The sequence below is a fragment of the Botryllus schlosseri genome, unplaced genomic scaffold (assembly GCF_051294905.1).
Source record: "Botryllus schlosseri isolate E-star unplaced genomic scaffold, Bs_hap1 Bs131a, whole genome shotgun sequence".
Lineage (NCBI taxonomy): Eukaryota > Metazoa > Chordata > Ascidiacea > Stolidobranchia > Styelidae > Botryllus > Botryllus schlosseri.
In genome coordinates this window covers 1-24604 of record NW_027648740.1, presented here as the reverse complement: position 1 = coordinate 24604, position 24604 = coordinate 1, and the positions used below count along the sequence as shown (strand labels likewise).

Below are 24604 nucleotides of genomic sequence, written 5' to 3'. Positions count from 1 at the left end.
CAACTTGAATGTCGTGAAATAGGTTCGAGCTGGTCATTCGGAAGTCGAATGAAAGCATGGTCCTTTCTTATTCAACGCAACACAACATTTGCAGTAGATATTACAATGCTGTTCTCAATTTCCGTCAAGTAACATTGATGATATGGTAAAAGTTTCCTCCTTCCCCGATTCCAAAATACGGTAACCCTACTGTTTGGTGTTGTACCGAATACATTCACATGATTCGGGAATCGCTCGATTCTCTTTCTACATGAAGTCCCTAGTACCAGATCAAGGCAAAGTCACTTGTTATAAGTTTATTATTATCAATAATGTTATCAATCATAATGATGGAAAATCAGCTATAACTAATTATGATTACATATTTAGCGATACATTTTGCAATCTATTCTACATGATTTATTTTGGCCAAAAAGTCAGTATAAGCATAAGACAGGCACGGAATTAAAGCCGACGACACAAAGGCGGTTATCACATAAGCAATAATGCTAAAACCACGGCTTGGATGTGGTCGAGAACTCCACTATCTTGCAAACCAGCTCCTGTCAATCTAAAAAAATTCAGCAACTTAAAAATAAAAATAAATACAAAACGATTCAACACAAAGACAACGGTGATACGCTAACAACATTCGGTTTTCATGCGCATGTCCTACTGATTTTGTGGATGATAAAAGATGCAGAAATATTTTTCAGAGAACTTTAATGATACACCTATACGGCACCCAGCTTAGACAAAGGGGGAGTCGCTTTGTCCTGTGTCCATCAAATGTCCAATGTACGAGGTCGAAACCAGATAGTTGATGACCCTAGCAGAAGCAGCAACAACGCTACCATCATAGTGTCCTAAATGGTGTGGACACAGTGGGTTTGACAGCGGGATTGACAGCATTTTGGTTACGTGGGGCTTTCCATTCGGCCAAAGGCAATTTTACGGCCGTTTTTGGCCGGCTTGTCAAATGGAAAGTATGACGTAACCCAGATGCATTGAGCCGTTCAGTCTCGCAGTGTCCACGCAATTCAGGACACTATGCTGCCACAATACCAATAAGCAATTATCATAGGTAAACCCCTAATGGGTGGGCTGCCACATCCATGCGTGTCACGAAAATCCAGATCGTGGTCGGAAACAATATATTTCTACTAGAACTTTTAAAAAGCACATCCAAACAACCTAAACACTCTTTCACTCCCACTAATCTCTACGTTTGCTCATCGTATCTCTGACGAAGCGACATTTCATATCATTAATTACTTGAATCGATATATATCTTTCTGCATCAGTGACATTAAAGTCACCATGAATTCAGTGTTTCCGATGACAAGGTGATTTCTCTGTACCAACCAGTCAAATGCGTACTCGAACTATTTTGACTTGCCTGCTTCACTTTTATCGTCCACCGAAGAAAGTCCTGTTGATACCACCGATATCGTTGAGAATCTTCCAACGACAGGAGCGTATGCCTTCCGCAATTCACCTGTTCTGATTGCAGTGATGTAGAAGATGAAGACTCCCTGACAAAAAGCGATGCTTTGATATATTGCAGCAGCGTTACTTTCACGGAGCGCCGAATGGAGCATATAGGCGAAAGACAGTGATTTACCAATGCTTCAACGGGCATTAATAATACAGCAATACTTCATAGGTCACAGTAATTTCAGATTGATAGACAGTACACTCTTAGCGAGGAAGTGTGTTTTCAACACCCGTCTACTACCCGTGATATACACCTTTGAATATACAATACACCCGCGGGACATGATACCATAACCTACCTCAGACTTATAAGCTACACAACGTAATATATCAAATGATGCACGTAAGAAGTAGTAAGGTATGCACGTGGGATTTATAACCACGATATAATTCTGAGCTATGTTCTGTTTACGTGTATACCACCTTTTGGGTGTCAATATGCACTTTTTCGCTATGAGTGTGTCATGGGCTAATGAAAATGCTCGCGTTAACTGTGCCTCTATTCCGTGTAAGAGGTGTCTTAAAATCCTAGACGAAGGTCGTGCTACAGCTCCGAACCAGCAGATGCATACGGAACACAATGACGAATATTCACCTGGTGTAAATGACGATTGTCATCGAAAAACACCGTGATTATCACAAATACCAACGGAGTATGATTTGAGTTAATTGGTCAATTACGTGGAAAAATTTCCGTGGAACCGGATTGGTAAGATGCTTGAATCTCGAGGCTGGCACATTAGAAGCCATGGTTTTCGAGGCTGACGATAGCCATGTACAGAATTCTACATTCGCCCTTTATTACTCTCGTCAGAAACGAATTGTATGTTTCTATTTGATAAACCATAAAAACAAAAATATGATACTGGCAAAAATACCGCGGTCGGTCCTCACATCAGGGGCTGTCGAACCTTTTTCGACTGCGTGCCCAATCGAATTATGCGCATATAGCGCACCTCTCAAAAAATGCTTTATGAAGGTCATGCAATTGACTGACAAAACACAACAAACATCATTTAACGCGATGAATCTGCTTAACGCTACTCCCAAAGTAAATATATTCTTGAAAGTGTTGTGGAAATGTGTACGCGTGAATTATGTTCAACGGATAATCTGTTGTTCATTATGCACATTTTTGAAGAAATTGCTCACAAGGCACAACATTCGAAAAAACTCTGCAGATATATCTTTTACACTATGCTGGATACCACTTTGTCATACTAGACCACTCCCATAAACGACTGCAAATAGCATTATAGTTGGCTTACAATCGACTCGCTAATGCGATTATTAAGCAAATATGAATAGTGAGCAAAATTGGGTGTTTGTTATGAATTGAAGTGAAATGAAATTAATATGAAAGATCAGTCGAGTATCAACTTTCAAGGCAAGGTTCAGAATTAAAAACATATTCGCCTTACCTGAAATGAATTGGTCAAAGTGAACAGCCAACTCATTGCGTTGAGAAATGAGGGATCTTCAGAAACCAGCATCACATATCCGAAAATCCAAGATAGACCCATAGTAGTCGCCAAACAAACTGCGGTGGCAATGTGCTGTCGAAGAGTCCTCTTCTTTTTAGTAGATTGAATCTTAAATGACGACGGAAAAGTTGATATCATGCGCTGAACAACAACGCCAGCCACATTGCGATGTAAAAAATAGGCCTATACTTATTCACAGGATGGAACACGACAGTATCACTGGCCATCATACAGTGGAGCTCACCTGCGCCATTTTACAGCTGATCTTCGGGATTACGATGCAGAAAACTACCACGTTGAACAGTAGCAGTAAAGCAACTGGCAGCAGAAACCCAAAGTACAGCGAGAAATGTCGCAGCCAGCAGAAATTCCTAGCCCTGTATGACGACTCCAAAGTTTTGTTGCCTAAATGCAGCGGTTGGTGATTGACATTATAATACAGTCACAAGGCAGAAGAATGATAGACCAACCTGCGTCGTTTCCGTCGATATGGCCAAGCGTTATGCCCGCGTTAAGCAAGACGATGACGAGCGGACCCCCATACGCGAAACATGCTGCAAATTGAATCTTGAACTTGCTTTTCAATGATGCCATAACCTGTCATGGCCGTATTAGGTATGTCAACTATTTGAATAGCGAATTCAAAGTGTGAAGAAATGCTATAAATCTTATAGATCATAGGTTTATGAACGATTTTAGCAACATACCCTTTAACTTTTGATCACATCAAACTCAAGTCAATTTATGCTATTGTAAGCCTGAAATAAGATAAATATTGACTAGACAATATGGTCACAGTCCCACACTCCACCGCATTCTCAAGGGTAATCTGTTTTTGTAGTTTCTTGTTGGCGTATTACCAGTAACCGGATCCCTAAAACTAGTTCACAGAGCCCTATGGGTTACGGGTAACCCAGTTGAGGAACCCCAGCTATTCATTGACCCAAGTGGATAACACAATAATTGAATCTACGATTTCATGTTGTGGCGCGATAGAATTATCAATAAAATATACTTTTGATAACAAGGAGTGATCAACTGCTCAACTATGACTCTGGTACACATCAATGTCAGATAAGCTACCGGTTACTTGAGATGGAAAATAGATTTGTCAACTCGAATCGGAATTGAGTGTGTATCTGTTCAATTATCTCTATTGATTTGAGCCAAGTAGTGAGAGTACGTTCATAGATAAATTATAGCTTCGAAATTTACATCCCACCGTGCGAGAATTGAAACCGCGATCGGTCGAATCTGCCAATAAACATATCTTTTCCGATAGAACCGATATTTTCTGTCGTTACCATTATTGATTTTCATATGAATACATTCGGCAAAAATGATATCATTCAAAATAAAAAGAAATACGTATGATTTACAGAGATTAGTCTAACTCAGGGCTGGGCAAACATTTCAGCTTGCAGACTGCATTCAATATCTGATTTCATCCGCGGGCCGCACAATAATAAATTGGGATTATTAGCTTAAGCGCAATATTGTTATGTAATTATATAGGGACCGGGGAATTATGGAGATGGTATATCTATGTATATATTTAAAACAAACCGATTTTTTTTAATGATAACGTACACGCGTCAGAAACATTGACTAGATTTTTTAAGCTGGTCATCTTCAATACCCAATTTGGGATGAAAAGCGACTGTGCCGGTTCTTAGAAGCGGATGTAAATTTATATTTGTGAGGAACGATCTGTTCATAGATTTGCTGATTCTACGTTTAGTTCAGCTGCAGGACAGACAATGCTGACAACATCCTAACCATGCTATACCTTCAATATATACGCTTCTAGGATATATCATTATTATAAATATAAAACACTTGTACACATGTCGAGGACATATCTATACCTAACACAAGCGCGAATTGGTGTCGCAAATACGGTAAAAAAGTAATAAAATTGCTGGAGTTGCCAATTTTGAACCGCCGAATTAAGTTATTTGCGTTTTGAATTTCTGTGGTGTTACAACCTGAGACTTTTGAAAACCATAGTAAGACTACAAATTATAGTTGTCATGTGTAAATATATCAAGAAAAACCATAGCCTAGTCGCCGAAACAATTAAATTATTAGTACGTAATATATTTTCTTGAAGCTTTCGCGGGCCGCACAAAACGGTGTTCCAGGTCCCTGACTAACTGTATTCGTAATTCTGAGAGTCCTACTTGAAGCTCACGACATCCGATGTATTATACTATAGCTTGTGGTCGCTAGGATACTATGGTTCTGCAATCTGCTGGAAAAGGACTATTAGGCATCGGCGTTCCGTTTTGTGACCAGTTAAAACCTTGTGGCATGAACAAATTGAACATGGGTTAAGATGTACCCACTATTTTATTTATCACAGGCTGTGATTCACAGCACCCCCTCTTTAATAAAGTCAAGACATGATGTTTTCTTCTATTTGCACCTTCTTTCGAACCATTCTAAATTTTGATCGGATATTGAAAGCCATCGAAATGTTGTGAAAATGTGCTATATTAGGTGCGATTTCATAAACCTTACTATTTAGGAAGCTGTAAAGCGGCAGAAGGCATACAGAGAAATGGCCTTGCAGGAATGTGTAGCCAGTCAGCAGCTTAAAACGTCATATAAGATTTGTGGTGACGCGATGGTTCTGCCGGGAATAATAAGCTACGAACTTATGCAGATTTCAAATATAAAGATATGTTTTGCCGACTGAATGCAGAGATATTTTTGCTGGTATTGTACACTAGCTCTCACCTGAACAATATCCCGATAGATGGTGTAAGTGTAAACACCTGTCCAAAACCATGTCGTCAGGAAGAAATATTGCAAAAACGTAGTTATTATCGTGCACTGTAACGTATCGACCTGAAACGCAAGCAAGTTATGTTCATAACACTCTTCAACAGCCAATTTCAGAAGTCAATCTTGGCTAATTTGGGGTCGCTGATCACGAATATCATCTTGAAATTTGTTGCATGGCTCTGGTTTCGAAGAAATGGCACCCCGTCAAAATGTGGTATTCCAGTAAAATACGTTGAATATATTCAATAACATGCAGCACTCAATAAGAGAAGGTTGTACTACGTAGTTGGTGGAGGTTAGGTTTTGGGTCTGGCCCATCTCCCGTCCAGCTGATCCTGCTATCACTCTGATTACCATTTAGACTTTAGAGCACATTACTGTTACCGACAACGCCTTTTTATAGCCTACTCTTTTGAGATGTTAATCGGGAAGAGCGTATGAGATGATTTGGTGACGCATGGCCTATTATAGGTGTTGACGGCCGGACAATATATGATATAGAGCCTGGTCGCTTGTCGCACAAAGGAGAAAGTGATCGGATTGACAAATTTAATGCAAACATTATTGAGGACGGATTAGTACGATATATGAATTCCTAAATAAGTTCTGCTGTGAGTTGACTTCAACTTAACCTCCAATAAAATCTAACGAGTCGCGTATGAGTATACTTTCGGCTGCTTTTCATTACAGAAGCTGTGTATAGGGAACGTTTTACAAGCAGCTTAACCACTTCGTAGTAGACGTGAATAGTGTAGGATTCGCGAACTAAATGTTCGTACGGACATGGTACAAATGGTCACAATATAATTAAAAACATCAGAATGTGTATAAAAGAAACCTGTGAATCCACTCCAGCAACAAACATTGTAAGTGCGACGGCCAAACAGACGCAGATATTGGCAATGATCTGCATTTGGTATCTCTTGCGGCTGTTGCTGAAATTATACAATAGTTGATAGGCTACTCCATACCCTAATTTTCTTACCTGTTAGAGAAGTAAGTGACACGCCTTCAGTTCAACATATGCAGCACGGGAAGAATTTAATTTTAGGACAAATACATATGCTGGATAATATACATTTGTGAGTTCTACTAGCTAACATCAGATATGTCAGTCGCACTGTTTTCTTTATTACCGCGTAAGTCGGTACGAACAGATATTTTACTGGACCTAGCAACACATATATTACTCGGGCGCAGAGAGGTTCCATATAATACCCAGAATGCGAGCAAGCCCCAGGAAATACATCCAACGTAAGATCTATTGAACGACTATGATCAAGTTCTTTGTGAAACAGACTCCACTAGTTTGCCGATCAACAGAATTTGAAAATAAAATGTTGTTTTACACTCTCGATCGTTCAAAATTTATAATATGGCGAAATTGGTGTATTAGATGAAGCCTGGCCACTATATGTCTGAGTACAAATATCGGTATCGGTGATTTCGGCGGTTATCCGACCTGTCTGATGATGATAGTTTCGTCAACAATATAAGTTAATTGATTAAGTTTTAAACGGCCTGTAAGATATTCATTATATTGCAAAAAAATTCAATATTAATTATATGCATCGTCTTGATGCGACTATGAAATTATAATACATGAATATTTTTGGCATGGCTTGCGTTCACGTTTGCGTTTAAAATTACCACAGTATTCTGCTCCTACCTATACACCATTACTGAAGACTTTGCCGCCTATGCAAAGTGCAAACCAGCCACCTAATTAAATTATACGTATAAAATTAGTGCTCCCTATGAAGTTGGCTTACCTGGACAGGCAAATTATGATGAAAGTGAAAATTAGGCCTGCAATCGAGAGTCCGGACCCGATGTAAGTCACAACGCTCAGAGCCACATCCACAGCAATTTCGGACCGACTCTGCAAACACGAATCGTTTTTAAAAATGATGAACGTAGCGGATTTGGAAAGAACTCGTGGTGAAATGTTAAGACATTTTTGCAATTTATTGCAAATACCATCGGCTAGAACTTGTAATGTTTTTCGTTACCTCCTAATCTTTATCATTAGTTCGATTGCTCTACTGGACGGTACCTTGGTGGGTCTTTTAGGTGTTGTTCATGTGATTGTATTTCTTATTCGTGCACATCGATAAAGTATGGATTTGGTGCGGCTTCGACATTTTTTCAGGCCGTATTAGTACATGTGTCATTATGTTCTTGCATTTCGATTTTGAGAGCAACGGGAAAAGATTATGCAGGAATGAATTAGAATGGTCTATCCACGCATTCATATTTCATAATCAGGTAACTAATTGAATGCACTTCAGTCTCAATTTTTAATCGGCAATCTCCATTATATGCGTCCCAATGAAAAATTTGTAAATAAACTCCGTACGAAGACGACACCGCATATGGTCAACCAAGCCGTGAAATATTTTGGACAAAGAGGCATATGCGGTTTTCCAATGATTGCACGGGGCACCCGACTAATGTTCAGTTTTTTTAGTCATCAGCAAGCTTTTTAAGAATCAATTGGCAACCTGGCCGTGGACTGTACAGAAGTGATGAACTTTTTGTCATCGACATCCTATAGATGTCGAGGTCAGGATACTGAGAAATTTAATTTCCTTGTTCCACGTTGACAAGCGTGGGGTAAGCACACAAAGCAAAGTGTCGGAGACAAAAAATAATTAGGGGTCAAAATATTTGATGAGTTCATGGGAAGTAAACGTGTCGGTCTTAAGCAAGGCCGTAGCAGCGCTTTGTGGCACCCCAGGCCCTGATTCTTCTACGGGCAATTTCACCATCTTTTTACATATATATCATATTTACATACACAAACACATGTACTTTCCGCAGCGAAATAAGGTGGTTTGTTCCATTCACGAACGAGCCGGATTAATCAGTGATTGGTACATTTAATTCCTAGTCATGTGTAGTGGGATGTGCTTCGAAGTTAATGAATGAAATTGGTCGATAAATTGTTACTTGCATATATCGCATACGTGATCAGAGTTACTGATAGAACTGATGGAAGGAAGTAGTGTATCTTCAAATATTTAGGGCAGCACGTAGTTGGACATCATGAGCCGTGTTCATGCTACACGTTCAAGACTTTTGATTACATATTCTTACAAGGGATGTATTGAACTCTGGCTCCAATATTCCTGCAAATCTACTAAGAAAATTGTACGTTTCTTATACTTTTAGTTATTATAATTAAGAAATTCATTCAGTGTATTCCTCTGAATTAAAAAGATGCGGTCACAGAAGCTAATTCCGCCTTTGTGAAAAACTTGATAACTTCTATAACTACAACAGCACTTTACAGTAACATTTGAAAACATTTATTGCGATTTTGAAGTAGTCGGAGTCAAATCATTTCAAGAAACTTCAAAGATTGTTGCACAATTGCGGCGACTCCGAAAATTCGTCGAAACACTGTCTACGATTTCACGTTTTCGGCTACCGGCATTTTATCGGCACAATTATAAAACTTGAAAGTACTGCTCACCACTAGTATCGCGAAATTCGTCAGATGATCGCACTCGCAAATAGCCGGCAATCCGGGAAGCAATGCACAGCCTTTCGACGACCAATCTCCGATCTCAAAATCCCAGAACACACATTCTAGGTCAGTGATGATTTTCTAAATGACATATTTTCTCACGCCAAAAGCTGTTTCCTATTTAGAATCAGCAATCATCCCACCGTAAAACTATTAGGTCGTTTCACGCCCGCCTCTTCCTTGATATAGTTGAATTCTATTTCGACAGGAGCATCGAGTTGAATGCCTACCAAAGTTTTTGTTGCACTACCGAGTGTAGTCGCTATGACCTGCGGAAAAAAATATAACAATAACAACAAATATTTTTATCACCGCTCGAGGTAAAAATGAATAAAATAATATAACGTGAATGTCATGAGGTCACGACGTATAGAATCAAGAGAGAGAGAGAGAGAGAGAGAGAGAGAGAGAGAGAGAGAGAGAGAGAGAGAGAGAGAGAGAGAGAGAGAGAGAGAGAGAGAGAGAGAGAGAGAGAGAGAGAGAGAGAGAGAGAGAGAGAGAGAGAGAGAGAGAGAGAGAGAGAGAGAGAGAGAGAGAGAGAGAGAGAGAGAGAAACAGAGAGAGAGAGAGAGAGGATGTATTCTATTAATTGACGAATGTTAATTTTGGTAAAGCAATATTAGCGATATAAAAATTTAAATTTTGTAAATATATACATATACGCCTTTAGCGTGTTTCATTCAATAACGACATTCAAAAATATAAATTTGTCTCCAAATCGAAATATGCACCCTCGCAGTTTACTCTAAACGACTCATGGCTACCCTAATGTGATCCGAGCAAGCGTATAAAAGTGGGCCGTGCTACAAGTCGGCCGCTACGGAATCAACAATAAGGAATATCGGCCTGGTGTAAATGACCATAGTAGTCGACGTACGCCATGAATACAACAAACAACAACAACAGCAAGAACAACAACTAATGGCTATGTACCGGGCTGTTTTACCCGGTTATTGTGACAATTTCACTCTCGTAAAATGATACAAGTGTACTCAAAAACTACTTTCTACATTTTCAAAACAAAATAAATAGTTCAATTTGATGAATAATGAAGCATAGGTTAAGTCGTCTTGAAGAATATTGACCGAAAAATATCAGTATGCGTATCGTACACAAGGCTTTGTAAAAAAAAGAAGTAATTCGTTACTATAACCACCTCAAATTATTGAGGTGGCGAGAAAGCGTAGTTGTATAATACACAGCTACAGTGCCAATGGATTGTGGATTTGATTCCATCCGAGTTCGACTCCAGAATTCCTACCTAAATGTTGGAGGTTTATTTAGGCTCGAAGCAACGTGATCTTCGTAAGCAGTGTCTTATAAAAACCATGAATATCAAACAAACAAACCTCCAATAATACATTGTACAAACTTACCCAATCCGTTGTTCTATTTGACGGAAAGAGAGTACTCGACCGAAACGCGACAGACACAATTCTCAACCCCGTTTCGATCTGATCTCTCGCTTGATTTAGAGTTTCGGCTGGGATTGAAATTTTTACGGGTTTCACGGATTTGATTGTTGTACTTTTATTTTCGTAAAAACTCGCTTCGAATGTGTAATCAGATGGATCAGCATCATCGTCCTCTTCGCCAATGTCGCTCACCTGAGCAAATGAGCGCAAATGAAATCACGCTACAAGAAAGTTAGCAGGGCTGCAGTATCAGACTCCTGCTGCACACCATATGAGCTCGTTAGTTCAGTTCAGTTTGTGACTGCGAACGATCGATAGATGTGTTATAATTCAGTCGACTCTTTGAATGAAAATGAGCAGGGTATCGCAAGCATCGCTACACCGACCTCGACATTTATATTTGGCTTCGATATAGTGATTGTTGGGGTGTTTTCAGATGCGAGTTTCCGTGAAATCTTCGTTATCGACTGCACCAAGTCTTGCTTTTCAGTAGCTCGCTCTGTCGCTAAAAATACCGAATGGCAATTTAGTAACACAACTCGGACTCGCTTAAAAATGCACGGTTTGAGCGCAGGCCTACTTGCAACTGTTGTTTCTACGTAATGTTCTGTGAGATGAGCCACAATTGCCGTTGCTTCACTTATTTGCTCCTTCGTAAACTGAAATAGAAATTATACATTAAGTAGGACTGCAGGAATTCCTTTCTAAAGATATTAGGTAATATTAGGAACGAGCCTCAATCTTCTCTCTCAATCGGTATATTATTACCAGTCAAATCGAGCTTCTGCCACGAACAATGGAATACGCTATGCAATTTTTCGTCCCCAACTCAATACGAGAGGTGATCACTGATCATGGTGGTCAGCGCTGGTACACAAGCAAGCTGTTTATAGCCGGGCAAGCTGCGGCTCGCGAGCCTTTGATGATAGGCTTGCGGCTCTGGAATGATTATAAAGGAAAGTTTTTACAAGATTTTTTTTTTGCAGCTTCCGAGAGCTTCCTAAATACTCAGAATTTATGTACGATGGTGTTTCAAGCTGTTGAATAAATTTTATATTGCATCTTACTGTAAATTTTTCTATTTTTCATGCCACTTTTAACAGTAACTTTTATCAAGTATGACGCAAAATGTAAAGGAGTGATTTAAAATACAGGTCATAAAACTATTTCCCGTTTGGTTTTCTCTTTGATTTGCTTAACAAAGAGCTATATGTGATTGATTAGCTGCATCGCAATGTTATTTATGATGCGATGGCGTGCAATCTAGAAGTTTTATAACCCCAGCCAAGCTCGACAGTGCCTCAACTATATTCAAATAGTGAACTTGACTGATTCACTTTCGTTTAAACTTGTGGTCCTAATCCATTCGACGGACGCCGAGGCGTATCGTTTTTATATAGTGTTTTTTTTGGTATAATTTACGTAACACTTTTAAAATTTAGGAGTGGTGGCAATACAGGGTTAGAACTTTGCAATTGAGCTCTCGAATCGAGTTCACAAGCGCGTTTCACTCGCGACAATGGTGAGTGGTCGTCAACCAATGATACAATGACTGTGTTCATCAATGAATTTGATGGAAGGTATAGAGGAGGTTTGCCACGATCATTTTCGGGCTAACAATGGTGAATACGGCTCTTCCATTGATATTCTTATGGCTAGCAATCACTTCAGAGTTTGGTCAAGAATATGTCGTTGAATGATACCACTAGTCAACACATATTTTTAGGCAGACAAAGTAAGAGTGGTTTTGGGGGTTCTGACTGAAGGTCACTGATTTCGAATATGACCTTAGTTTTTTTTTCAAATTGGCTCCTGTTGTGGAAATAACCCGTGGGGCTATTTTGACCAAAATCCCCCATTTTCGCGGTAATGACTAGATATCAAATTGGCTCAGTCGCACTATAAAGTCCAATCTACTTGTTATATTTACACACAGAAGACTCTTTTAAATCAAAATACAGCAACAGCACTATATTTAGGGGTAATATATTTATCATAGTTACATACTTTCACGGATATCATGTACATATAAATAAACTCATGTAATGTATATAAGTATTTACCTAGATACTCAAAGAACGTGGTAATAATTCGATCAGTTTTACGTCAATCACCTATTGTAAGTTTGAAATCATCAGTTGGAATATAATAATAATAGTTTATTTTAAAACAAAATTGTTTCATTGTACGATTTTCGCCTGTAAGCTATTTAGAGCACTTTCTCGAAAGGTTCCGGCAGGTCTGCCATAACATGTTCCATTGTTCATCTCATCTGATCTGATATCTTTCTTTTGTTGTTCTGATGTCTTGGTAGACCGTCTGCCCTTGCTAATCAACAAGATGATCAGGAAATATATCGAGATGACTGAACACTGAACAGGGAGTGAACTTTTATCCTCATGTTTGTGTTCAAGATTTCGAATTTTCGGACCAGCTGTTTGTAGTTGGGTGCTTTGTGATCATCTAAATGGTTTTATTTACTACATCTTAAGAGAAATTACAAGTAGTAAACTACTTCCAAATGTGAAAGTGCAATCTTTCATTCCAATTCGAATATACCAGATACCATATTAAAGCTCCTCGTTTGTTAGGGTTACTATAGTAACCCATTTGTTGACTCAGCGGATAAATTCTACATTTACCAGTCAAGAGAAATGAGACGCATTTGAGTATTGCAGTTGAGCTTTTCAAGGACAAATTTCATAGTTTTATACTACTCTTTGATCTTGGTAGAATGAACAATTGATATAGAAGAATATGTATTTCCATTGTGCAAAAGAACAATTTTTAGGCTTGACAAACTGCTTTTTTGACAAACAAAGATTTCGCATCATGTCATGTTAATATTGATAGAATGACTGAGAACGACATGAGGGTCCTTCAGAGTCAATTATCTATTTGTGCGCAGTATAAAAGTAAAAAAACTGCGATTTTCTTCCTAGCAAGTGAAATATTTAAGGGTAAATACAGTAATTTTGGGCTTTTTTAGGGGTATGAATATCTTCTGACAAAGAGCCAGTCTGACAAAACGTATGTGATATTCGTAATCAGCAACCTCAAAAACCACAGAAACGGCTCTCAGATGCTCTGCCTAAATTTTTTTTTTCATTTTGTTGACCAGTGTAATTGCAGGAAAAGAAAATATGAACAGGAAAATACAGACATCTCCACGATAGCGATTGCGCCTTTTAACAGGCTTTGCTCAATAATTACAAATCCAGTTACTTGAAGCGTCATTGCGAAACTGAACACCCAAACTTGGCCACGAGTTACGCGCCGAAGAAAGATATTCATAAAATATCCATCGGCATTTGAAGGAACAGCTTAAAACTGCTTAACGCCGTATCAGCCTGTAGCCCAGGTGGAGACACATAGCATTACCACACAATATTTAACTTCATTTGGTAGCCCATAGCCTACATTTCATAGTGACGGAATAAATTCGTATTTTCGAATTTATGTGCTGTTGCTCTTTTACGAATCCAAGATTTTCGATATGCGGCTCGCGAATGAAGCAGGTCTGCCCAGTGCCCATCTCTGATACATATAATAAACGTACATTCCTGCTCATTTAAAACTGTAGGTAGCGATTTTAAATATATACTCAAACTACATCAAGTGGATGCAGAAAATAAAGGTGCTAGAAGTATTCGAAAATATTTTCTTCAAAAAACTTTCTACGTTTGAGAGACCGTACACTTCTAGTATTGTTGATAGGAGATGAATCATTATGACGAATTTCGAAAGCCAATTCTTTTCAGCTACAATGATGCAGGGTCTGTTTAACTGGTTTGTTTCAACAAGTTCATTCGCAAAAGTTGAGCAAGCATACACCGAAGCTATACTATCCGCTATAACAAAGTAAAGGGTTATCTGAAGAGCCATGCACACAAAAAAAAATTTTCCTCGATTTACCGCGAAATGTCTGGAAGCAGGGTGGCCAGCCACTTGGCAGTAATATAACATTACCGTCACGCAATGTAAATTCAACTTACAACCGTCCGGTAATCTAACTTTACATGCCAGACTGTAATGTTACAGTCACGTCTGGTATATTCAATCTACATTCTCTTCTGTGTACATTTACCAACGAGACTGTAATTTTACCGCCTTACCTACCTACCTACCTACCTACCTACCTACAACCCTACATGCTGTCCTTGTAAATCAGATTACATGCCAGCTTGTAAATTCACGTCTCAGCCTACATCCATACCTATCCCAAAGCAACGCGATGCCAAAATACCGCAAAAGTTTCTTCACGCCCTCAAGACGACATTAGGACAACTGTATATTCATTCATGATTCACGATGAAAAAGTATTGCTGCTGGAGGTATAATTCTTGTTTAGGAGGCATGCAAATATAGCACGAGTGGTCCCAAGAAAAGGTGAATTAATTCCAACGCCGGATAAACTTCCAATTGTTTCTTTTTCTCGTCTTCATTCCTTCTGTGTGACTGGTATCTTGCAGTTCCACTAAAAATAATTCATGCGTAAGTCGCTAAACTAAGCCAAGTTGCCAACCTAGACATGACTTATAAAGACTAAGACAAATAGGCTAACAAAAATATAACAAGTTTTGAAGTACCGGTACTGGTACATTGTGAGTTGACAACTCCTCATTTAACATGATATAGCAGAGATTCATGACTTAAATGATCAATGTATTGAAAGAAAAGGTGCCTCATTTAATGCGGCATGTGAGCCAAACATATCGAGCAGTGGATGAAAACATATCTAAGCTATGACCCCATAAATGTCAATAACAAGCTAACAGTTTCAACTACTCCGCGGCAGAGTATGTGGTGTCGCAGGCCATTATACAAGTCGACTAATATCCCAAAATAGAACTGAGAATGGGGCGACTGAAATATTTAAATCATGAAACCAAAGTCATCCGGGTGGTGTGCACAGTCGTAGATATTCACGGTAACTAATACTATACAGTAGGCTACTGTACCTTTTACGATGAGCATCCCATTCATCAGTCCTGACAATCTTCAACGAAAGTCTATACTTTCTTCAATTACAAGTCACAAGCTTCGCACCGTCAGCCTTTGCATGCCCAAAGCTCAATATTAATGGCCGACCAGTCGGCTACTCGGCTCGACACGCAGACGACTTTGAAATAAGTGATATTCATCCGCTCACATATGCCACCAATAATATTTACTGTCCACGTTATAATGTTCAATCCAGGTTGGTTTTTCAAACAGAAACATCTATCAACACCTATAGTCCCTTTCTTTTGCATCTAATTTCGTATATATTGATATTTATTGCTCCACGTGTGATTCCCTACTTACTTACCTAACCGGACGCTATTTGTGATGTCACAGTTGACTGTTGGTTGTTTACTACGAATCTCTGAATAACCTGCAACGCGCAACATAAGGTAACCTATTATAGGTCGCCGTGTCCGCCATTAAGAAATGGTCAACTGAGCCTGCTGCTGTGCTGATATTTCTAGTTTCAGGAATAAGATTTTATATCCTAAACTGATTTTTGTAACTCATCAGCCCTATCTGTTACAACAAATCTAACCGCCGAGACCGACTGTGTAGCCATAGCCTTATAATATAATGTATATGGTGTAACTACATTGTCAGCTGCTTCTTGCACCCAACTATGCACTATACCGAAATTGGTACTAGGGTCAATCAGTTCCGTGTGACCTAATCCTGTCTCGCAAACGAGGTTGAATCAGGCCAAATCGCAACGAGAATGATATCACAGTGACATGCACTTCCACGTATCCACTGGTTGCTGGGGCTTTTGGAAGCTAATCAATTTTGCCAATAGCTTGGTAAAATGCCGTAGCGAGTAACTGTCAGTAACCTTGCGAAGAAATTCTGGTAACTTGACTTAGCAGCTAAATTAATGTAATATTACATATCAAAATGTAAAATGACAAACTACACGCTGCTATTAGCTGCGACCGGTAATTCGTTGTAAAATTTACAGAAATTTCTTTGTAAATCTACCAGATTTTTTTGTGTGTGGAGTAGAAATGGAACAAATCTATGGATACGCTCACTAGCGAAAGAGAGCGCATCCTATTTCAGTACTCTGAAAAATGTACAATGTTACCAGCGATATCCGTATATCTAGTTCTACCTCTCCCTGTTTGTTATTAACGCTTTACCCATTACTTGTTTGCTTGTATTGTACAACCTATAAACAGAGAGCTGAAGAGCCCACCACTGTTTCTTCGTTGTCAGATATATTTTTCAATAGATCCACCACGTCCTCGACCAATTCTTCGTTCAAAGCCGAGACTTTTGCAGTGGCGAATTCCAGTCTTTCCAAAGTCTCGTTGGTATATTCCTGAAAAAGACAGGACACAAAGATTTGATATTGAGTTCCAAGTTAAATTTTCACCAGGATTTGACATTGCTAATAATTTTCAATTGGCGTGGTACATTTGAAGGAAGTTCAGTCACCATGGATTTAGACATGTTCGAAAAACTTGGATGTAGGTGTGATGATAATAACTCCGCTCATCTCTGCTTCGTATCGTATTCATAACCAGAATTTAGGTAAGCGGCGGAGCGTTTTACTCGACGCAATACTCTATTACGGTATTTGCAGGTCTTGCGTCACGTGATTGGGTGCGTATAGCAACGATTGACTGTATGGGTACACTGCTAGACTTTTGTGCGTCTGTGCCTATAGTTTAAGTTTCATTTTAAATCGTCATTTTAGGTCCCGAAACATATCGAAATTATACTGCAGAAGTGACTGAAGAGTTAATTGTAATTGATGTGCGTGCTAGGTAAGTAGTTGGTACTCTTCAGAAAAAAACATCTGGAGTTGTAGAGTCGTGACCCCCCGGTTGGGGAGCACTTATGTAGGTACAACGCCTTCCGCGCTAAGTGCTGCAATACGACTGCACAACATCAATTATTTTTCGGGGCTACGGAGCTGACACATCCATCAAATTACTGCTTTCCCTACCTCAACACAAAGATTTCAACTTCAACCCAAACCACCTGCAAGGTGGAAAGTAGGTTGCTGTGATGAGCAATGACACTTTGCATGCTATGCGGAACCAATCAAGTGGTTTACATCCTCACGACTAGAACAGCGAATTCAGATTTGTTAGATTGCGATCTATTTACAAAACTGCACCATCAACCTGAACACTTCGTTACAGCCTTGAGACTGACAATAATTATAAAACGCGACACAAATTGATTCGACTTTCATCATCATTACCTCCTGCAAAATATCTTCTATTGAGTTACATGAAGAATTTCGTATGGTGCTCGCGTTATAGAAGTCACCATCGGTACACGTTATCGAGACAGCAGTTACGTTCTCGTTGTCTGGAAAGGTAGATGGAAGATGATAATATGATTATCCACTGTCTGTCCACGCGTCTTCAGCGTGAATGAATGTTTGAGATAAGCCGACTGTAAAATGCAATAAGTTATGTAAGGTTAAGATATGGGACTGATTTCGAGATTTTAGATCGACTTTTGGTTAATTGGCAATGTTGCTATATGATTTTCATCCATGACCATATCCTTAGCTACCAGTCTGCATTACAAAGCATCAATTTCAAGTAACAAAAAGTGATTGCACATCTGGTTTATGACAGTTTATAAAATCATGTTATAAAGTCCAATCGTTGGTTTGTTTGCTTATATGACCTCGAAACACGAGAGTCTGGTGGTTTGTGAGTAAGATAATTCGGTACTTACATAGGCAATAAATAATACATACTTGGGCATGTCTCTTCGGAGTACGACACGAAGCCGGGCTGAGTTGGAGGGAAAGTGTAATTTGCCACAGACTGCTCGACACTGCAAGTGTCTGGAAACATGAAAACATAGCAAGCAACAAGATATCCTAATCCCCTTAAAATTACTCGACGGCGTTACGCACTGTTGTCCAAGGGACTGAGCCGTCAGGTGCGCGCAGACTCGTGATGAATTATAGCGGGAACAATGCAGGTAATTCTTTAAGAATGATGTCGTGAGTGCGAGTGTGACTATGACTACCTTGTTTAGTTAGGATATCACGTGTCGTCTTTTAAGAGGATTTGTCCTCTTTTGTGCAATAAAGCTAGAATGTCATCCGATGACGCTCCAATATCCTTTTTTTTCGCAATCCGGCCTCTCTTATTTTGGAGTGAAAGGTGACTATACTGTGACGACAAATACAGGTCAACTCTCCACAGAGTACGCGTTATAATCGCCTTCTTTTAGAATTGACGCGGCGGCTGACTAAAAATCAAGTCAACCCAACAGAAACCGTCCGTGGAAACCGGATTCAATGTAGCGATGCAAAAGGTGACCTTTTATTTAGTCAAACTACCAGGCGATCACTGTTATGCCAGTATTTCCCCAATTTCCCTATTAATATTGTAACACAAAGAAAGCTTCTTTTTATTGTATCCTAAAATGTGGTAACTCTATTTTTTAGTCATCAGTGATCCAAACTTAGGCCTGGAATAGCCTGAGCCTGATTCGGCTTCTGAAATATTGAGGTAAGCGAAACTGCCAACCAAACGTGAAGAGGTCCGCGATCACAAAGGTTTAGGAACCTCAGATCTAGCATGTCCAGAATTTCCCTGTCTCATATATGTATGAAATTTTCTAAAAACGTACCAACCTTATACTCTTTCTTGTGGTAAGTTTAAAATAAAATATTGCAAATTTCTCTTATACTAGTGCTAATAATCTATCTAATCATGAGAGTGATGTATTTTGAATAAAGGAAATTGGGGTTTTGGTTCATTTTATGTGTTAAAATCACAACTTTGCACTTGGGTCAATTTAAATCGCTGTGCATATTGCCTCACTGTGTTTCATGGTTGACGAATAATCTCTCTCCCCCTCTCTCTCTCTCTGTAGGCTTATTTTGCTGTGCTTTAACATGCTCTGACAAATGCTTTACATCGCGACACTCACCGCCGTGTTGAATATACGACAGCGAAAGCATAATAAGGCGTTCTTATCACGTTATACATTCAATTTGAACGAAATAATTTGGAGGGAAGGTACGAGCGCGTTTTTTTTCGCGTAGGATTGGATCACCCGACAACTTCCAGTGTGATAGGGACCGATTCCCTGAAAATTTTTGCACTAATGCAGCGTTCCTTATCTTTATCTCGCGCGTACTTCTAAAATGCTTTGGTGACTGCGTGGACCCCATAACCTTGCAATTTGGGGTAGATGAAGCATAAAATAAAGTGTTTCCATTTTGATCATGCCCCATACTGCCAGTTGGAGAAGTTGTTGCCTGAAAAGCTACACACAGTGCGCATTGTAATGCACGAGACACAACGCAACGCAATAAACAGATAGGAGGATGCCGAAATGACCAGTTACCGTCAATTAATCTGGTGTCCACCTCCATCTAGTGTTCTATATCAGCTGTTCCATGGATTAAATGCTTATCTAAAGCTGGATTGCAACCCTAAATGAAAAAAACGACTGGGTTGTCTCTGGTATGAACGTCTGTCAATACTGAAATCTATAAAGCTACATTAAAACTTACGGCGAAGGCAAGATTACAATATCTTGTAATGTACCTGAATTGAATTTAAAGCAAATGGTGCTCCAAGACCCTCTGTTCAAAACAGGTGTCTTCTTAAAAAAGGACAGCATTGTTTTGCTCTCAAAAGTTGAATAATAATGCCATTATCGTGTAAATACTTTCATAAAAGCATGTAATATGAGCCTACGGACGAGATTCGCACTAGATATAGTTGACTTTTACGATATGGAATGGCCGTTAGTTCAACGGATATAGCGCGCAGTTATATACCATTAGGACGGGGTGGATGCTCTGATGATGATGACTGCCGACTATAAAAACGCTGCATAACAATGTAGTCTTTGTCACGGAAATTTTTTGTTCGTTGAAGACAAGGGTCAGTAGCCATTTTCGTCAATGAAGCCGTATTTGGCCTATACTTTCAATTGTCAATATCAATTCACTGCTAAAAGAAACAAAAAATAACATGTTTTAAACAAGGGTCATTTTTGAAACATGTTTCACTAATTGATTGTAGTTTTAAATATAGCCCCAGCTATAACATTACAGCTCATTTCCAGAATCCGACATCAACAAAATAACTTTACTTTAAAATAATCGAGAATTACCGTCTGTGACGCATTCCACTTTTATCGGGTTCGGACGCACAGCACCGGTGGATTCGCTTGTCAGAATAGCAGTGATCGCGAAAGAATATTTCGTGGAGTGAAGCAAGTCGTCGAAAGACGCGATCAAGTCGTCTGCTGATTTCGAAAGCGATACCTCCATCACTCCATTCCGTGACATATTGACGCGGAAACCCTAATAAACGAAGCGTGATTTAAGATTGAGCTTATCAGTACTGCTAATTGTACTGTGAAATGTTTTGATAATGATAGAAATGGTATCAACAGACATCTAGTTGAATAAATGATCTGAAGATGTCAGCGGGACGGAATTCACAATAGGTATTTGAATGAAGATGAGAGACCGACCGATATTGGATTTTCGGGCCGATACCGATAAAACCGATATCTAACACCTTCACCGATATATTCAGCCGATATTTAAATAAGGTGGAATCTACATCAAAAGGCGCATTATCAAGACTTCAGAGCATTTATTTTAATAGCTTTACAGCCATCGTCATACTTGGACATGAAATAAACTAGAAAGGCTGCATCTGCACACCTTGAAAGTTCAAGATATATGAAATATGGCAACATTCTAAATCTAGCGGTCAAGAATTATATCTTTCTGACTTGATACCATCATGTTGTGAATCTTGTGACGTCACGAACATTGTCGATATTTTTTCACCTCCAATGGCCGATACCGATAATTCTTTCAAAGTCTAATATCGACTCGATATTATCAGCGAACCGATATTCGGTCGGGCTCTAAGTAGGGTTACTTTTAAAGACGAGTTTAGCTCTTATAACCTGAACGAGAAAATCGGCTGCCCGACATTTGAGCATGAAACACAATAGAAAACGACTGTTAAGCAGTTGACACGTTAGCAGCATACGACACTTGTGCTTACCAATTTAAAACACCAAAATCAACCTTTTCCTCCAATTTAGCTCCAATCCGAGCTATATCCCTAACTTAACCTGAATGTAACCGTAAGTCTGAATTTACCCCACATGTTTTAATCAGTGTACGTCTCTCCTCTTTACATCCCCTAGGTCCATGTGGGAGTCTGATTTCATGAAATATACTCCAGTTCGTTTCGACACCTTCTATCTTTTCATTGTATCGCAGTCATGTGGCAATTTGAAAGAACGAAAGTTTGGATATACTGATACTGATATGAAATGCTCATTACAAGTTCAGTTACCCCTGAATCTTCATTAAATCACCCGTTTGTTTGGTCTAAACATTCAAAGTATAGAAGTCATCGTTCATGGACGAAACAAAACTGACGAACTGTAGCTTAATTTGAATAAAATATATATTCGAGATAGAAGCCGATGTAAATGTTTATAAATGCAAATTAGCTTTATGATTTCCGATTATCATTTGTCGAATGAAGACGATTCCACGGATAGTAAATACCAGTTTCATAGGAAAGGAAAGTACGAGGATGCCCAGTATCTCTATATTCAAGTCGAACTATACTATTGCAATATTTACTGAATCAATACAAGATAGCCGCATTAATTTTCGTGGCTTCCTTTTACGTTATCTTTCTTAAACCCAATGTGCATGCCCCTTATTTACATGCTCTTCGTCAAGGTGGATCTCTGATTGGAACACTACTACATGTCGTTTCCACACCATCCTATCTTTTCATTTTATCGGAATCATGTGGTGAATTGATAAAACGTTATGAGCTCGCGAATCGGAATCGAAGACCGGAAAATATGTAAATAATATTGCTGCATTCCTGTAAAAACCTACAAATATAGTACAGAGAGAAAACTTACAGTAATATAAGGATATTTTGCAGGATTCATGCCGTAGCCAACAATCAACGAAGAATAAGTACCAGATAGGCAGGTTGCATTCAGCAATGCCAAATCTGAAAAAGGTGGTCAGTCAAACAACCTAGAAATTTAAAATGCAGCAGCAACAGCAGACAACTGGGTTATGGAAGTGTGAATGGCCTCACCAGACGACGCGAAAGCTGTCATATCAATAAATTTTCACCCTTTTTTTTTGCACTTCGTGGTCAGTTGATAAAACAAAATACGGTCAACTTTCCGGCTCAGCTCCCAAAATACAGTTTTTCTTTCACATTATTAGTTGATTGACTTAAAAAAGGGTCAACTTTCCTGCTCAGCTCCAGAAATAGCCGTTACTTCTGTGCTGATTTACTGATCTCAGTCGAATTCTGCCCTATATTTAACCAGAATTCTCAAAAAAGAGGACAAAATCTCAAATAAAAGAATATTTGGGCGTCCTACGAGGTCACTTTCAAAAAAGTCGAAAAGGAGGATAACTTCTCTCAAAAGAGGACGTATGGTAACCCTAATATTTACCCGACAAATGTTTACCAGTGGTAAAACACAATGCTGTTGCCTGTTCTGGATCAAACTTTAGGGCACGTTTGTCAAGGATGAGCTTTTCTCCGAGCGTGAGAGCCGTGTTTTGATCAATCTATAGAACATGCTTGTTTTGAAATGAAAATCATTGAACTAAAAACAAGTCAGGAATTTATTTTGTGATCTGGTATGAATTGGCTGCCCTGTGAACTCACTTTTTTCACGGCATGTTAACTATACAAATGCTCACGTAAGTGTGAACAAGTCTAAATACATGGAAGAATAAATCTTCAGCAAGTAGGTTACTATTTCAAAAGAGAAGTAAATTCCTGTAGATTATTTCCTCATGCCAAAAAGCCTATATAAATACCGAAGTGGGTAGACACCGTCGTTGTCGCAGATGTATTGGCAAACGGAGACATCCCGGTGGTGACTTGCGGCTCATTCGACGTTACAGCGTTTGAACTATCTGTGAAATTATAATAGGGACATTGTAATCCGCTTGGTGACGCGATGGAACATTTCGTCCTTTTCTGTATTTAATTGAGGATTTCGATACATTGATTGCACTATTATCATACAATACTTTAAAATACCACAGCGTTGCGCCACTAATTGAACACAGGAAGTCTGAGTGACTTCAGACGGAGAGCGAATTCAACACATCTTAAACTGTGGCTATACACATCGACCAGTGAGATATATCAACATCCAAACTAGAATTGCCGTGTTGTTTTTCTGTGTAGTTACATCCCTAAATCAACCGATAATTAGTAACTGCTTGCATTATGAAACTCCAACTTACCATCAGTGAAAGCATTGGCGGGTTACAAATGAATATTTCTAGGACTGAGAAAATTGAGGGCCGTATCAGACGAGGCGATGCCGGCGATGTCGGCCGATAATTTCTCCACCACCATGTGAGAGATCGTTGCACTTGATTAGTTTCTAAAGGCGTTGACCCGTTGCATTTAAACCTGCTCGGGGATGATTGACATTTGCGAATCGTTTTTTGTTATTGTTCAGGTCAGGTAAACTGTACAACGTACATACTACCGTATTATGATCAGTGGTGGGCCGATAGTGATTTCTGAGAATCCGAATCCATCCGACAGCGCAAAGCTCTGATGAGCAATCCTTCCGAATACGAACAATCTCATCCAAATACCCATGCAAATCCGAAAAATCTTGTCCATAATCCAGGAAATCCGAACAGAATAAATATTCCAATGAATCCCAATTGTGCAGCGGAGCTTGATACATTTAGGGCCTAGAGTTGGCTGGCTAATATTTGCTTGGGCCTTGAACAAAACAACTTTAGAGTGCTACCAGTCCTATAACAAGTTGTAGACTGTCCGTTTTGGTTGTCGAGCTGACGATTTTTTTCTTTCGACTTGAAGTCAAAAGTCACGTCTGGTCAAAATTATCCAGAA

At 39.2% G+C, this 24604-nt stretch overlaps 1 protein-coding gene and 1 long non-coding RNA gene across 2 annotated transcripts; both read right to left on the bottom strand.

Moving 5' to 3' along the window:
* Positions 1–281: 281 nt before the first annotated feature.
* Positions 282–24016, bottom strand: LOC145432743 (uncharacterized). Its single transcript, XM_080309571.1, has 19 exons — positions 23542–24016; positions 22614–22708; positions 20814–21006; positions 18427–18516; positions 17917–18026; positions 16900–17025; positions 11278–11356; positions 11084–11202; positions 10659–10889; positions 9426–9551; positions 9229–9363; positions 7523–7632; positions 6589–6685; positions 5703–5813; positions 3431–3557; positions 3205–3365; positions 2898–3068; positions 1379–1514; positions 282–550 (listed from the first exon to the last, which is right to left on the bottom strand). Exons 1-19 carry the CDS (start codon positions 23591–23593, stop codon positions 546–548), a joined length of 2274 nt encoding a protein of 757 aa, XP_080165697.1. The 5' UTR covers positions 23594–24016; the 3' UTR covers positions 282–545.
* On the bottom strand, positions 14952–15985 carry LOC145432744 (uncharacterized). The gene is made up of 2 exons (XR_013912954.1): positions 15659–15985; positions 14952–15174 (listed from the first exon to the last, which is right to left on the bottom strand). It is a non-coding gene; the product is annotated as an uncharacterized LOC145432744 (long non-coding RNA).
* Positions 24017–24604: the final 588 nt, after the last annotated feature.